The sequence below is a fragment of the Erythranthe guttata genome, chromosome 12 (assembly GCF_056151865.1).
Source record: "Erythranthe guttata isolate IM_541 chromosome 12, IM_541, whole genome shotgun sequence".
NCBI lineage: Eukaryota > Viridiplantae > Streptophyta > Magnoliopsida > Lamiales > Phrymaceae > Erythranthe > Erythranthe guttata.
The window spans coordinates 6,453,067-6,469,816 of NC_142544.1; the positions used below are offsets into that span (position 1 = coordinate 6,453,067).

General features: G+C 36.5%; 2 protein-coding genes across 2 annotated transcripts; one reads left to right on the forward strand and one right to left on the reverse strand.

Annotated features, from left to right (window-relative positions):
• Positions 1 to 2,993: 2,993 nt before the first annotated feature.
• Positions 2,994 to 3,978, reverse strand: LOC148766327 (protein BONZAI 1-like). The gene is made up of 3 exons (XM_088827025.1): positions 3,800 to 3,978; positions 3,564 to 3,701; positions 2,994 to 3,285 (listed from the first exon to the last, which is right to left on the reverse strand). The coding sequence occupies exons 1-3, from the start codon at positions 3,902 to 3,904 to the stop codon at positions 3,247 to 3,249; spliced, it is 282 nt and encodes a 93-aa protein (XP_088683151.1). The 5' UTR covers positions 3,905 to 3,978; the 3' UTR covers positions 2,994 to 3,246.
• Positions 3,979 to 15,421: 11,443 nt separating this feature from the next.
• Positions 15,422 to 15,990, forward strand: LOC148766328 (uncharacterized). The gene is made up of 2 exons (XM_088827233.1): positions 15,422 to 15,811; positions 15,922 to 15,990. Exons 1-2 carry the CDS (start codon positions 15,422 to 15,424, stop codon positions 15,988 to 15,990), a joined length of 459 nt encoding a protein of 152 aa, XP_088683359.1.
• The last annotated feature ends 760 nt before the right edge of the window (positions 15,991 to 16,750 follow it).

Consider the following 16,750-nt stretch of genomic DNA (forward strand, 5'->3'; position numbering starts at 1 on the left):
TGTATTAATTCTTTTTATTTATTAAGACATTTAGTGTTGCATGCAGAGAGGGTAAATGATAAGCGAAAGCTTTTAATGATTCCAATACCTTGACAAAAAGTGAGGTATTGGCAGGATACCTTTAATAGAACATCACCTATCTAAGTGTAAAAATGTGGGCCACTTCAAAATGACAAACACTTATGAATCCAAGATGTGCTTCAAGGTCAAAGTGGACGCAACCATGAGAACTGATGAAATGTGGAAAAAATATTGTGTGGATATCATTGTCTTGGTTTACATAAACGGGTGGCAGTTCAAGACATCGCGTTCACTAACTAGCCAAGTAAATCCGATGGTATAGCACTAAGGAAGCTTCAAAGTCATAAGCTACCACAAATTCCCAATGCAATAGTGTCCACTTGAAATCTCGATAGAATCCATCGTTTTTCGTTAATTTCATTCATGTGGGGGATTATTAGATATTTAGTTAATAAAATAAAATTATTTTTGAATGAAAATTAAAAAAGGTTTTAAGCACCTATTTGATCAAATAGGTGTGAACAATATGAAGAGGTGTGGCCACACCTCTTCACTTGTTTAATTTCCTAAGGGTTGTGTTCATTAATGACAACAATTGGAAACTTATAAATAGAAACTCCACATGTTTGATTTGATAACATATAAATCAATTCAATTCCATAATTTTGTTCTATGGAATTCTTCTTTTTTAAGACCGAAAACATTCTTCATAGAATATTTTCTTCCGTATTCGATTCGAGAGTTTGAGACACAAAGTAACGTTCGTTGTACTCGAGACTAGCTATTATATTTTGAGAGACGATTGTCAAATAATTTGTAAGCACCGTAGCGGGGCAATATCATCTTAAGGAAAGAGTTTTCTCGCTGTTGGTCGAAAACCTACACGCAAGTGCACGTATCGTACAAGTAATATAGTGGACTAAAAGTCCGGATATCGAACCCACAGGGAATATTTAATTATCTAATCCTAGACGCTAAATTCTACCAACTATTATCAAGCCCACCCTACACAGTCGAATTTTAGAGAAAATTAACTAAATTAAACTAAATTAAAAGCAAGCAAAAACAAGAAAGCAATTTAAAACGAAGATTTAATCAAGATAAGCAAGCCTAGGATTTTATTCTCCCCCCCCCCCCCCCCCCTATGTGATTATTACTCCCTCAATTACTTCAATTATGCAAGCAATTAACCCGGATTATTAACCTGAGATGCTAAAATAATCATAACCCGCTTCCGCGTGTATTACGATTCTAATACTCTAGATTCAATTACTATATTCCTATGCAATTAATTCTAGAACACAGCATTAAACACAAATCTCAATAATGGCTACCTAAGAGATTAACTATATTCCTATGTTAATACCACAAAGGCTCTTCTACCACAGTTCTAATTATTAACCCGATCTTCCGATTCATGCCATTAACAATAACATAAAAGCACATAAAGTGGCCAGTTTCATGAACTTAATAAAACAAGTAGAAGAAATAATCCGGAATTAAAACTTGCATAAAATCATAGAATTGGGTTCATAAATCCCACATAGGGTTCCAAATAAAATCCTAGAAATAAGAAATTTAGCTACTCATGATTAAAGGAAAAACACAAATAAAATAAGTCATAAACGATAAATCTATGCTTAGAGTCTTCGAATTCTTCGTCTTCGTTATTGCTTTGTTGCTCTCCAAAATTGCGTAAAAAGATCCTCAATTGTGTGCTTGGTTTGGTCTTATATAGGGTGAAGAACTTGGGGAAGAAGGCAGCTTCCTTGTGCAATTAAAATCCCTTTACTGCGCAACTTCGGAGTCTCGGACGGGGGTCTCACAATGTGCACTAAAACTCGGATGGGGGTCCGAGCTTTAAATCTTCAGAATTTTGATTTTTTTACTTTTGGCCCATATTTTCTCCAAAATTGTAGTTTTGACCCCATACTTTTCCAATTCTTCAGTTTGTACCTAAAATACAATAAATCAACTTTTTAAGCACCAATTATCGTTAAAACACACCAAAAGCTCAAATAAAAAGTTCGATAAAGTGTAAAAATATACACTAAACACACCTCCAAACTTGAACTTTTGCTTGTCCTCAAGCAAAATCTACCAATAAGCAAATAACTCAACGATAACATCTCATCCACATAGATCAATGATCAACTTCACATTTTTAGAATTTGTAATTATAATGACAATTCTTAGGCATTCGCAAGCTCAAAATTCAACAACACTTAGTCACTCACCATTACCAAAAACCACACTTCATACAATTGCTTCAAGCATCCAATATTTGCAAATTAAAGATAGAAAGAATTTATACTTACATGCATATGCTTGACTCCAAATACTCACCAAATTATTCTACTCTACTAATATCGAACATTAAGCTATTGGGATCATTGGGGCTTTGTCGCTTTCAATTGTTAGGCTCTTTGGTTCGAGGTAGGAAATATGGGTATGTGTGGCTATTCTTCTTGAATTTAGGTGATTACGCCAAAATTTGAAAGACATGCATTTGAAACAATGAATTCACCTCTACGGACTTTAATAAACTCGATTTTCAAAAGTTCAAAAGTCTCCACTTTTGCTTTTGAGGCAATGGATCGAGTTTTCAAAAATAATTCAACAACTAGTCCTTATTTCTCCCTTCTACACTACAAAAAAAGACACTTTTAGTAAGGAAAAAAATTGTCACAATAAGTGCCAAATTTGTCGCTAAAACTTATTGTAACGACAGATTTGTTACCTTTTGTTTGTCCTTTAAAGCTCGACGCTAGAAGTTTAGGTGACAAGTTTTCTATATTCGTTACAAATGTATTGGTAACGACCTATGGTTTGTTACAATATCTCTATTTATGGTAACAACTTGATCCTCACTAAAACTATTTAATATCGTTACAAGAAATAAATTCGTCACCAATAGTCAAATTTGGAGTAATATTTTATATATATTTGTAATAACAATATTCGTTACAAATACCTTATGTGACAATTTTATCCTCACAAATACTCATAATTTATTTTAAAAAAATATATTTTTGCTACCTATATAATTCTCACAAATACTATATAAATCCTTATACAAGCTTAAAATATAAAATATAAAACACAATAAATTTATAATTACATCCTTATACAAGATTAAAATATAAAATACATCATGTTTTATTGTTTTTCTTTTTTTAAACAAAGAAAATATAAAACACAATAAATTCCTTTTTTTCTGCAACATCATGTTGCAATATCCACCATTGTATCTATTCCAAAAACCTGCAGACACAAGTACAATTCGACTGTACCAGAATAATTTTAATGATACACATTACATAAGGACATAGATGGAAATTAAGAACTAATATCATGAGAATAGAACAAATATATTTTTAAAAGCACTGATAAGAATTCAGAGGATGAGATTTAAGCAACCACTAAAGAAGCAATAAGAATTTCAAGTAATAGCTAGCTAGCCTAGACAACATTCATCTTAGCATCTAAAGTTTAGGTTCTCGGTCCTTAACTAGAATAATATATTAATATATATTAATTACCTCACAATCGGATAAACTTCCATTCAAGTTGAAACAGTGAGATACTGAAGCATTGGGTATTCTTCCACCGAATCCCCAAGCAAGAAAACGTATGTCTGAATCGTAGAATTGTATCACCTCTCCAATCTCCATTATTGCCTACAAACGAGTTTTTGCATTATTTAACATCTATAGCCCAAATCAAGATTGAAAAATATATTTGCACCAAAAATGTCGTGATTGTTCAGATGTGTTACCTGCTGATAGGCGTTTCTTTGACCTGAAGGATCAATGTAATGCAATGAATTTGCATTTCTCGGATTTCCATTTGAAGCTGAAAAAAATATTGGAAGGATGAACATTACTAGGAAACTTCTAGAACCATCTAGAAAGTGGAAAAATTCAAGATTATGTTGAAGGCGGGGTTAATTACCTGTAAGACATAACAACTATATCAACTACATACGAATATTATTGAGAAATTCTTAAACTAGTGTTATAGTTTTTTCAAGCATTGCAAATTTACCATAACTACATACGAATATTATTGAGAAATTCTTAAACTAGTGTTATAGTTTTTTCAAGCATTGCAAATTTACCATATACGAAGTAATATATAGGTTAATCTTTTGAGTAATATGTACAAGTGATTAAATAGAGAAGATGATCCAAAACTAATACACAAAAAGCAATTTTTACTAGTTCTACCTTAAATTTCCGTTTTGCCAATTGCCATTCCGGCTTTGTCCAATCGCCGTTGCGGCTTCGCCCAATCGCCGTTGCAGCTCTGCCCAATCGCCGCTGTTGTTGCTACTTCACCCAAAAACCATCTTCACCTATGCCCAATCTAAGCGTAGATGCATTCTTCTCGTAATATCACAACTTCATCTACAATTCCACATAACACACTGACCCCAAAATATTAACACTACACATATAAAAGAGACCCGAATGATTGACTACAGAAACTGTCAGAATTGGCAGATTCAGACTCGCTCGTCTCCCACTTCAAACAAACGGTAAAACTCTATCAACAAGGGTAAAATTCAGAACATCTTTCAAACTTCTCTTGCTATCTACTATTTTTAAAAAGAAACTGTTTTAAAATTCTAACTCTAAACCCCTCAAATTCTGCCCCAAAAACGAAGACGGCAAAAGGTTTATTATTTCTCAAATAACGCCGAAACAACTGTCAGATTAAAATTGGTTTTGTAGTTCGTATAATAGTCTGAATTTGGGGGAAAATAGTTATCCCTGCAGAAGTTGGTCTGCTCTACAACTTTCTAGAAGAAATAAATTCGAAATTCAAAGTCTAATTACCTCTAATTTCGGCGACCACCAACACCTGAGACAACAGCCGTAAACCACCACCGGAAAATTAGCTTATGTCGAGGCTTCCTAACGATGTATCCTGCTCACCAAAACTTCACCAAATCGGCTGTCAATTAACGATTTCTCCTCTTTATCAATTGAAACCCTAGCTCCCTTTTCCTTTGATTTGCTTTTAATTTCTCTGGATTCTCTTATGAATTCGAAAATCCTCTGAATTATATGTTATCTCCTGCCCCAAATTTCAGAATATATGGATAGGAAAAACCTTGGAGAAAGAAATTGAATGAAATAGGCAGCAAATAATTTAGGGGAAAATGAAAGAGGCATGACGAGAGGGAGTTTTGGGGGGAAAAAAAGATTGAGGGGCTGAAATCGTGGGAGAGAGGGACTGGTTTGGGGGAAAGGTTTGAGGGAAAGACAAAAGGAGCAGCCCCTTCGCTAGTTGATGTCGTGAGTTCTCTACTTGGAGATTTGGAGATATATATATATATATATATATATATATATATATATATATATATATATATATATATATATATATATATATATATATATATATCTTTCTGACTAAATAAAAATTCCTATTAACTTGTTATTAATTATATGTTTTACTTATTTATTACGAAAAATAAAAATAAAAGGAAAAAAGGGAAATTTTATCTTAATAAATTAGAATTTTATTATTTGTATCTTAAAAATAAAAAAAATAAAAATTTGTAATAGATTATTTGTAATAGATTCAAATTTGTCACAAAAGAATAACAAGTTTTTGTGATAATATTATCACATTTGTAACGATTGTTTATCTTTGTCACTAGAAAATATTTTTCGTAACAAAAATAAAGGTTTTGTAACAATATATTTGGTTGTCGCCAAATATTGGGTTTTTTGGTAACGAAATTCGTCTTTTGGTAACGACTTTATAGTAGCGTTACAAAACAATGAATTTTTCGTGACAAAAATTATAATTCGTTACGATAGACTACTTATTGTGACAAATTTTACAATTGTTACCATTGTTTCGTTATTTAAAACCTCTTTTTTTGTAGAGCTAGTCTCTTCTTCTTCTTTTATATATATATATATATATATATATATATATATATATATATATATATATATATATATATATATATATATATATATATATATATATATATATATATATATATATATATAGAAGCATAGATATTTGTCTTTTCTTCTTTTTTTTCTTTTTTTTTTCGAAGAAGAAGAAGGACCTTATAAAAAATTTCGACCGAACTCCAAGGGGTAATTTTCAAGAATCTCCACCTATTCTACCTTACACATTGGCTAAAAGAAAGAACACCTTTTCTCCGAGGCTCAAATCAAGGTTCTAAGGATAATTTCGATAAAAAGGTCGGCTTGAAAGGCTCAAACAGTTCAAAGAAGGCCCAAATCATATCCCAAATCACTCACTACTCAATACTTCGTATCATAAATTTCCTAAGGTGAGTCTTAAAACCGAACATAGCATGATCTAGCACAAATTAATTCCAAATTTAAAATACAAAACATTCAACCAATGCAATGCATAAAATGTGATTCCTAGCAATAATTCGCTTCTAAGTCCCGTTTAATCGAAAGCTAAACAAACATCAAATCCTTATCACACAAAACAAGCAATCTCATCATCAAACATTGATCATCTCTCATCATCATAAATCATCGATGCATTCAACTCAAGCAATTTTTTTTGTTTTTTTTTTTTTTATATTCCGGAAAAACGAGAAAAACAATAAAAACGAGAAAAACAATAAAAACGAATAAAACCTAATGCATGCAAACTAAAACAAATAAGCATAAAAAATAACATGTTTTTCACCCCCAAACTTAAAATTTTCGTTGCCCTCAACGAATTTAGCACAAAATTTAAGGATAGAAAACACCTGATTTAGTCGGAGTCGATGTGATCGGGGTGCTCCTCTCTCGCTCTCTCACGCTCGTCCTCATCGGAAAGCTCGGGTACGGGCTCAAGAATGGGTGCCGGTAAAGGTGCCGGCTCGATGCAATCGGGCGTCCCGCATCCCAAATGTTGGACAATAGCTTGTAGCATCTTGCTCGACCACCGTTGAAGTGCCTCCAGCGTATTGACTTTATGCTCGACGGTAGTCAATCGGTTCCTAGTAATTATCATCTCTCGCTCCATCTTCTTTCGGAACCGTCGATCGGAACGGGAGCTTGAGGCTTCGGGCTCGTCTGGGGCTTGAAGAGCGGCTTGCGGCTCGTCATAGGCGGCTTCTTTGAATAGCGAGGCCGCAAAATCGGCAATCGGCTTCCGGATGTTGATCTCGATATCATTTGGTAATTTGGGGACCTTCTTTCTTTTGCACAATCCCGTGACGAGGCTAGGGAAGAAGATGCCCTTTGTATTATCACGCATGGAAAGCCAAATCTGATCGGACATAATTGACCCGATGTCGACCGGCTTCCCCGTGATAATGTAATAAGCGAGCGCACACCGTTCGTGGTTGATCCGACTAAACGATGTAGTTGGGATTATGTTAGCGCAAATAAACGTCAACCACGCCTTGCCTTCATAATTGATGCTTTTCCAACTGAGTTCGTACGTCCCCTTGTCCGGGTATTCGATCCATCTTGGATGTCCATCACTCAACACTTCACCAATTTGCTCTTTGGTGACTTCGTTGCTCATCTCTCGACAATTTTGACCCAACCACGGGAGCCCGTAATATTGATTTATATCATCCGTCTTCCAACTAACATAAATTTTTCGAACCACACTTGTGAATTCTCGTGGATGCTTGAGTACCAACGTGTTCGCATAAAACTCTCGTACGATCGATATGTTGTAAATTGGCTCCGGTTCACAAACCCTTTGCCATCCTCGTCTTATGATTTCTTGGTTAAGTTTGGCTAAGTGTGACAACGTGATTGTCAAGGCCCGTTCCGTGATGACGGTCTTTTTGCCTTGTTTATCGAATAGAGCCGCGGCGCCTTCCACACTAAAAGCTTATTTTTCGGGAAAATGAATCGTCGTTTTGGTGGCACCTTTCTTGCCTTTGCCTTTGCCTTTGGAAGATGAAGCTTCATCAGTGCGACCTCGTTTGTTGGACGACATATTTGGGAGAAGTTTTGGAATGGATGCGGTAAGAATTGGATGAGAATCGACCTCCAAATTTGGTTGAGGCAATTTGTCGAACACCTTGTGGGCGTGCCTTGAAAGATGAGATTTTGAAGAAGTTGGTTCGATTCTCTAGCCTGCCTGTCAATACCAACACAAAATAATTATTTGAGAGTGCGTGAGTGACTTATGTGTGTGAAATTGAAGAATTTTTGGAAGAGAAGTTCAAAAAATTCGAAAATTGTGTGTGGGGGGTTGAGAGAATGAAAGAGAAGGGTTGAGAAAATAATGGGGGAGAAAATCTGATTTTTAGAACTTTATAATGCCCCATTATAGCCTCGGACGGCCGTCCCATTTTTTAGCCTATTTCTCGGACGGCCGTCCGAGCGTTCTGCCTCACCACTGCCTGTGGGACGACCGTCCCGTATTTGTGCCTTGTTCTCGGACGGCCGTTCGAGAGTTACCGGTCCCTCACTGTTTTGGGGACGGCCGTCTGGTTTTTATACCTGTTTTTCGGACGGCCGTCCGAAGTTTGCCACCAATCACTGGTTTAGGGATGACCGTCCCGGTTTTGTGCCTTTTTTTGTGGGACGACCGTCTCAACCTCTTTTTTTTTTTTTTTTTTTTTTTTCTTCGTACGGACGGCCGACTCGACCCTCGATCATGTTTTCGACCCTGAAAAGTAAAATTCAAATAGATTAATTAGAATGCATGCCTATGACAATAAAAACGAAACAAAAAATTAATGAAAACTACGAAAAACAATAAAGCTCGGGTTGCCTCCCGAGAAGCGCTAAGTTTAATGTCTTCAGCCGGACGTTGCTTCGTTCTTTTCAAGCAAAAGTGACCGAGGTCACTTGGCATTCTTCACTCGCTTCCCAATACGGTTTGAGCCGGCTCCGCTTCACGTTGAACGTCCGATTTGAATCTCGCTCCTTTATTTTGACCACCTCGTCGGGAAGAATTTCTTGGACAATAAACGGCCGCGACCACTTTGATTTGCGCTTCCTGGGAAATAACCAAAGACGGGATTTGCACAATAACACCAATCGTCCTTTGTGCAATTCCTTTTTGATTTTCTCCGTACGACCACAATAGCTTGACTCATCCTTCTCTCGTGACTTGCTCGAGTCTTTGGGTGGCAACATCTTCCTTGCATTCTCCTCGTCGTTAAGACCTCGACTCGTATGAGTTTCTCCCGGAGGAGTTGAAATTGAGTCCACGAAGTAAACTTGCTCCTTCTTATTCTTGTTTCCGCCATCATCTCTTGCACTCAAAGATACTTTCCCATTGTCCAAGTTCAAAACATCAAATTTTTCATGAGTTGAAAAATCCATAAGCTCAATAGCAAAATAATCATTATTATCACATGGAATTTTATTAGCACTAAAAACATTGAATTTGATTGTTTGATCATGAACAGTCATTGTAAGATCACCACTAGCACAATCAATTAGCGTTTTCGACGTGGCTAAAAACGGTCTCCCTACGATAAGAGGTATCTCCCTATCCTCATCTATATCAAGTATAACGAAATCGACAAGGAATATAAATTTATTGACTTTCACTAGCACATTCTCTAAAATACTTTTTGGGTAAACTAAAGATCTATCGGCTAATTGAAGAGTTATAGCCGTCGGTTCAATTTCTCCTAACCCAAGATTTTTAAAAGAAGAGTACGGCATAAGATTAATGCTAGCACCTAAATCAATGAGCAATCTAAAATTTTTACCTCCTATAGTACAAGGAATAGTAAACTTACGTGGATCACCGAGTTTTTGTGGAAGAGGCCGAGTAAGAATTGCACTAATTTGCTCCGTGAGTTGGATCATCTCGTTCCCTTGCAGTTTCTTACTTTTCTTCACGAGGTCCTTGAGGAACTTCACCCACTTTGGCATCTTTTGAAGTGCTTCAATGAAAGGAATATTTATGCGAATTTCCTTCAACTTGTCCAAAAATCTTTGATATTCGGCATCGAGCTTCTTCATTATAAACTTTTGAGGGTAAGGAATTGGAGGGACTTGTGAAGGCACCGTTGATGGTGGCTCTTCATGAGTTGATTCTTTTTCCTCATTCACTTTCGGCTTCTCGATTATCGTGTTTCTCTTCACTTTTCGTGGGGCTTCCTCCAATTGCTTACCGTTCTTCAAGGTGACTGCTTGGCACGTCTCGACCTCGATATTTTCCGTTAGCAATCTTTGTGGATATGGGATTGGTTCCACCCATTCGGCTACAGTGACTTGCGGCTTGACTTGAATTTCTTCCTTTTTCTCGATCTTGAAATCGATAGCTTGGCACGTCTCGAACTTTTGCTTTCGAGGATCTTCCGTATTCGATGGCAATGCTCCCGCCGGACGGTTCTCTTGATTCAAAGCGAATTGAGCGAATTGATTCTCCAAATTCCGCAGCGAGGCTTGGGTAGCGGTCCTGAATTAGGCCAATATCTCCTCTGTGTTTGATTTTTGGGCCGGTGGATTGTTGCCTTGATAGCTTTGTTGAGGAGGGGCTTGATTTTGGAATTGACCTTGAGGTCTTTGATATCCTTGGCCTTGTTGATTTCCTCCATATTGCCCTTGTGATCTCCACCCTTGATTTTGGAATTGGCGAGGCGCGTTATTGACGTAGTTGAGCGATTCCACATCTTGTTGGCATTGGAGCGTGTAGTGATTTCCACCGCAAATTTCACAACATGGAGATTCAACGGCTTGGACTTGTTGTGATGGAGTTGCCTTGATGTGCTGTAGAAGGAGTTGATTTTGTTGAGCAATTTGGGTCACTTGAGCTTGAAGGGTCGTAATTGCATCTAACTCCAACACTCCGGAAACTTTCTTGGCTCCACTAACCGTCCTCTCGCTTGACTTGGCAAACCGATTTTGAGTAATTTGATCCAACATGATAAATGCATCCGGTATCGATTGACTCATAAAATTACCTCCAGTTGATGCATCTAAGGCGGTTCGTGCATTCTCGTTAATCCCTTGGTAGAAGATGTGGATTTGCCGCCATTGTTCGACTCCATGTGTTGGACACTGCCTCAAAAGGGTCTTAAATCTCTCCCGTGCCTCGTATAATTGCTCGCCTTGCTCTTGGACGAAATTGTGAATTTATCATCGGATTCTCTCGTCCTTCTCGGGTGAGCTATAAACTTTCATGAAAAAGTTGAGGAGTTGAGGCCACGACGAGATAGAGTGGGGGGCTTGGGACATCAACCACTGGCGAGCTCTTCCTTGTAAGGAATGCTTGAAGAGAATTACTTGCAGCGCCTCTTGGGAAACGTCGTTTTGACGGTGGGAATTACAGGTATCTAGAAAATTTACAATGTGAAGATGGGGATCTTCACCTGCCAATCCACTAAATAGCCCGTTATTTTGCAGCATCGTCAAGAGGCCTTGCTTGATCTCAAAACTGTGCGCCTCAATAGGTGGATATTGGATGCTCGGGCGGAATCCGTCGAGAGTAGGGATTATGTAGTCTTGAAGTGCCCGTGGCCTAACTGCAGGCTGTAACGGAAGTTGAGGGGGTGGGTCTTGGATGCGAATTCCATTCGCATCGAGTAAATGTCCCTCTGCGTCTCTGCGTTCTTCGTCTGCCATTATATTGTTTGCACGTTGTCGTCTCCTAGCGGCTCGAAAAGTACGTTCGATTTCGGGATCAAACGGTTCTCTAGCTAGATCGAGTCTTCTGCGCATACACAGTACCTAAAAAGAAAAGTAAAATAAAACAAAAATTAAATGGGTGAATCGTGAAAATTGTTCAAATCTAGAGCTAGAATAAAATAAATAATTAAAATATTCCCCGGCAACGGCGCCAAAAACTTGTTGGCCGAAAACCTACACGCAAGTGCACGTATCGTACAAGTAATATAGTGGACTAAAAGTCCGGATATCGAACCCATAGGGAATATTTAATTATCTAATCCTAGACGCTAAATTCTACCAACTATTATCAAGCCCACCCTACACAGTCGAATTTTAGAGAAAATTAACTAAATTAAACTAAATTAAAAGCAAGCAAAAACAAGAAAGCAATTTAAAACAAAGATTTAATCAAGATAAGCAAGCCTATGATTTTATTCTCCCTCCTATGTGATTATTACTCCCCCAATTACTTCAATTATGCAAGCAATTAACCCGGATTATTAACCTGAGATGCTAAAATAATCATTACCCGCTTCCGCGTGTATTACGATTCTAATACTCTAGATTCAATTACTATATTCCTATGCAATTAATTCTAGAACACAGCATTAAACACAAATCTCAATAATGGCTACCTAAGAGATTAACTATATTCCTATGTTAATACCACAAAGGCTCTTCTACCACAGTTCTAATTATTAACCCGATCTTCCGATTCATGCGATTAACAATAACATAAAAGCACATAAAGTGGCCAGTTTCATGAACTTAATAAAACAAGTACAAGAAATAATCCGGAATTAAAACTTGCATAAAATCATAGAATTGGGTTCATAAATCCCACATAGGGTTCCAAATAAAATCCTAGAAATAAGAAATTTAGCTACTCATGATTAAAGGAAAAACACAAATAAAATAAGTCATAAACGATAAATCTATGCTTAGAGTCTTCGAATTCTTCGTCTTCGTTATTTCTTTGTTGCTCTCCAAAATTGCGAAAAAAAAAAATCCTCAATTGTGTGCTTGGCTTGGTCTTATATAGGGTGAAGAACTTGGGGAAGAAGGCAGCTTCCTTGTGCAATTAAAATCCCTTTACTGCGCAACTTCGGAGTCTCGGACGGGGGTCTCACAATTTGCACTAAAACTCGGACGGGGGTCCGAGCTTTAAATCTTCAGAATTTTGATTTTTTTACTTTTGGCCCATATTTTCTCAAAAATTGCAGTTTTAACCCCATACTTTTCCAATTCTTCAATTTGTACCTAAAATACAATAAATCAACTTTTTAAGCACCAATTATCGTTAAAACACACCAAAAGCTCAAATAAAAAGGTACGATAAAGTGTAAAAATATACACTTAACACTCGCCTCGGCTAGTCTTTTTGTATTTTCACTAACTAATTTGTTCGACCATTTTACTAAATTCACTACCCGTTTTATATATCGGGAACAACAGCTTCGGCTCCGGGAAACACCTCTCGGGGTTGAAGATACACCAGACGATCAAGACTTCGACGAGGCTGGAAGTTGACTCCGCGAGGCAAAGCTGGCATCACGCTTGTCATCATCCTCTCAAAGAATCAAGACTCCATCAGAATGATTATAAGTCGATCGCCTTTTAATAGCTATTGACTGTTAAGTGTAAATTTTTACACTTAATTATATATTTTAATTAGAGCATTTGGTGCATTTATTGATAATTGATGCTTAAAGTTTTTATTTGCTGTCTTTCAGGCAAAAATTAAAGAATTTAATAAAGTGGGGGTAAAAACTGCAAATTAGAAGAAAAGAAGGACAAAAAGTGAAGAAGTCAAAAGTCAGACGGTCAAGATCTCGGACGGTCATCCGAGAAATATACTAGGAGTTGAGACGGCCGTCTGAATCTATTTCCTGGAAGAGTGAATTTTTACACTTAATTTCTATACATTTGATGGCCGTCCGAGCAGGCGAAGAAGTGCAGTAACGAACTTCTAGTTGCACAAGGAAACTGCCTTTTTCTTCAACTTTTCTACCTTAAGAGACCAACTCAAGATACAATTACTGGGTCCTCTTTCTACGCAATTTCAAGAGGAAAAAGAATCAATAACGAAGACGAAGACTTTGAAAATTCAAGCATAATTTTTATCTTTCATGAACTATTTTTGTTTACTTTTTAATTTCATCGTGACTAGCTAAGCGCTTATTTCTAAAATTTTATTTTGAACCCTATGTGGGATTTATGAACCCTTTTCTACGATTTTATGCAAGTTTTAATTCCAGATTATTTTTTCTACTTGTTTAATTAAGTGCATAAAACTGGCCACTTTATGTGCTTTTCTATTATTGTTAATTGCATGAATCGGAAGATCGGGTTAATAATTAGAACTCGGGTAGAAGAGACTTTGTTGTATTAACATAGGAATATAGGTAATCTCTTAGGTAGCTATTATTGAGATTTGTGCTTCATGTTGTGCTCTATATTTGATTGCGTAGGAATACAATAATTTAATCTAGAGTATTAGAATCGTAATACATGCGGAAGCGGGTTATGATTAATTTACCATCTCAGGTTACTAATTGACGGAATTGGAGAATTAATATTCACATAGGGGGAGAATAAAATCCTATGCTTGTTTTCTTTGATAAATTTTCGTTTTTAATTTATTTCGTGCTTTTGTTTGTTTAAATTAGTTTGATTAATTTAGAATAATTAATCAACTTTCTACTATGTAGGGTGGACTTTATTAATCAACTTTTGGTCTTCAATTTATTGCAACATGGTGATCCTTACTACTTTATTTGTAAGTTTGTTTGTTGATTTTACAAATACTCATTTGAGATTATTAATTATTTTAAAAAAGAAGTTTGTCTATGATTTTGCATACTTTATTCGATCATAAATTGTTGATATTATTCCAAAGACTCTACTTCATACAAGATGTGGAAACAAGTTTATGCTTCCTCTTTCTTACTGTCCAGTTGTTGATTTTTTATGCTTTCTTAACAAGGAAAAAAATGTTTAAAATTATTTTATAAATTTCATATGCTTTCATAATTAACAAGTAAAATCAAGAACACCAACATCCATTTAAAAAAGAAAACTTAATTCAGTGTCTATTATGTGATGTTTGTATTCAATATATTAGAGTTTGTCTTCCTAATTTTATCCAAATCTACACACAAAAACATACACACACACACACACACGTATTCCAGTCTCCTTTTATAGGACACATGTATATATTGTTGAAATTGAAATGCCACAAAGAATGGCAACCCAATTTTTTTTAGTACATATACGTAGGGGTGGGCATTCGGGTCGGGTTATTTTCGGGTATGACCCGACCCGGTCGGGTATTACCCGACCGGATTGGGTAATTTTTTACTTAACCGGGTTTTTCCCGGGTTCGGGTACCCAGTGCTCCCAAACCGGGTCGGGTCCGGGTATTAGAAATTCTACCCGAGTACACGATCGGGTACCCGGTTAAATTTTTTTTTTTATATATGTAAAGATATATATATATATATATATATATATATATATATATATATATATATATATATCTTTACATATATAAAATGAACCACCAGTAGAAAGAATTAAATGAACCACCAGTAGTAGACCACCCAAGAGGCAGTCCGCGGAACAACTCCACACGGAGGGATAATTCAGCACATGAGTATCCACTATACCCCACACAGGATGAAGATAACGTAACTGGACGAGGTCGAGGACGAGGACGAGGCAATAGAGGTCGTGGTGCATCTTCTGAAAGCAGAAACTGTAGCCGTTCGTCGACTGTGAGTGGACCCGAAACGGTACGAATGCCCCGACCTGATTTTTTTCGACATCTTCATTTCTGCCTTGTTCCTGAAGTTGTGACATGGACGGACGTTCGAGGGGATGGTAATTGTGGTTATAGAAGCGTTGCGTGTGTAGTGAAAGATCACGAGGATGATTGGATGGATGTTAGATTGGATATTTATACCTGTATTAGAAGAAACGAGGCCTTGTTCAAGGATTATTTCGGTGGTGGTAATTATGTATATCAGGTGTTGGCGAAAGTCGCCCATTGGGACAACGCTCAAGCACCAATTCAAAAGTGGATGACTATCACGGACGTGGGGGTGGTTGTAGCAACATCTTACAATGCTTTGGTGTTATCGGCTAGCAGTTCGGGAAATCAAACTTATTTGCCACTCTGGGTCCCGAAGGTGTTTCACAGTTATCTTATCAGATGACTATATTGCATCTTGAGGCAGGAAGTCACTTTGTGTATGTGAAGATGACTGACAATTGTCCATTTCCTCCATTTAACTTGCAGTGGCGGAGGTACAGCAATGATAGTGTTGCATATTTGACAGAGGCGCTGCGAGGTAGACATCAAGCGTAGGATATTCTAAATAGTGTTTGATTTTGTTTAGTTTTATTGGATTTAATGTGTTATAGTATTTTGTTATGTCGAACTTAGTACTTTATATGTGTTAAGTGTATAATGTTAAGTATATATTCTTGGAAAAAAATGATTTATTGTGTTTTAGGTACGTTTTTATGAATTGGATAGATAAAGGGTCAAAACCATATTTTTGGAAAAAAATGATTTATTGTGTTTTAGGTACAAATTGATGAATTGGATTTAAATCTCGGACAGCCGTCCCACGGGCAGAGATTGCCTAGGAATCCCGGACGGCCGTCCAGATTTAGGTGTATTTCTCAGACGGCCGTCTGGGCTATTATTCCAAAATTGTAGTTTTGACCCTTTATCTATCCAATTCATCAATTTGTACCTAAAACACGATAAATCATTTTTTATCCAAAAATATAGTTTTGACCCTTTATCTATCCAATTCATCAAAACGTACCTAAAACACAATAAATCATTTTTTTCCAAGAATATATACTTTGACCCTTTATCTATCCAATTCATCAAAACGTACCTAAAACACAATTTTGACCCTTTATTTATCCAACATCATTATCAAGTCCGAAAAGAAAACAACAATCCAACATCATTATCAAATCCGAAAAGAAAACAACAATCCAACATCATTATCAAATCCGAATAGAAAACAACAATCCAACATCATTATCAAATCCGAATAGAAAACAACAATCCAACATCATTATCAAATCCGAAAAGAAAACAACAATCC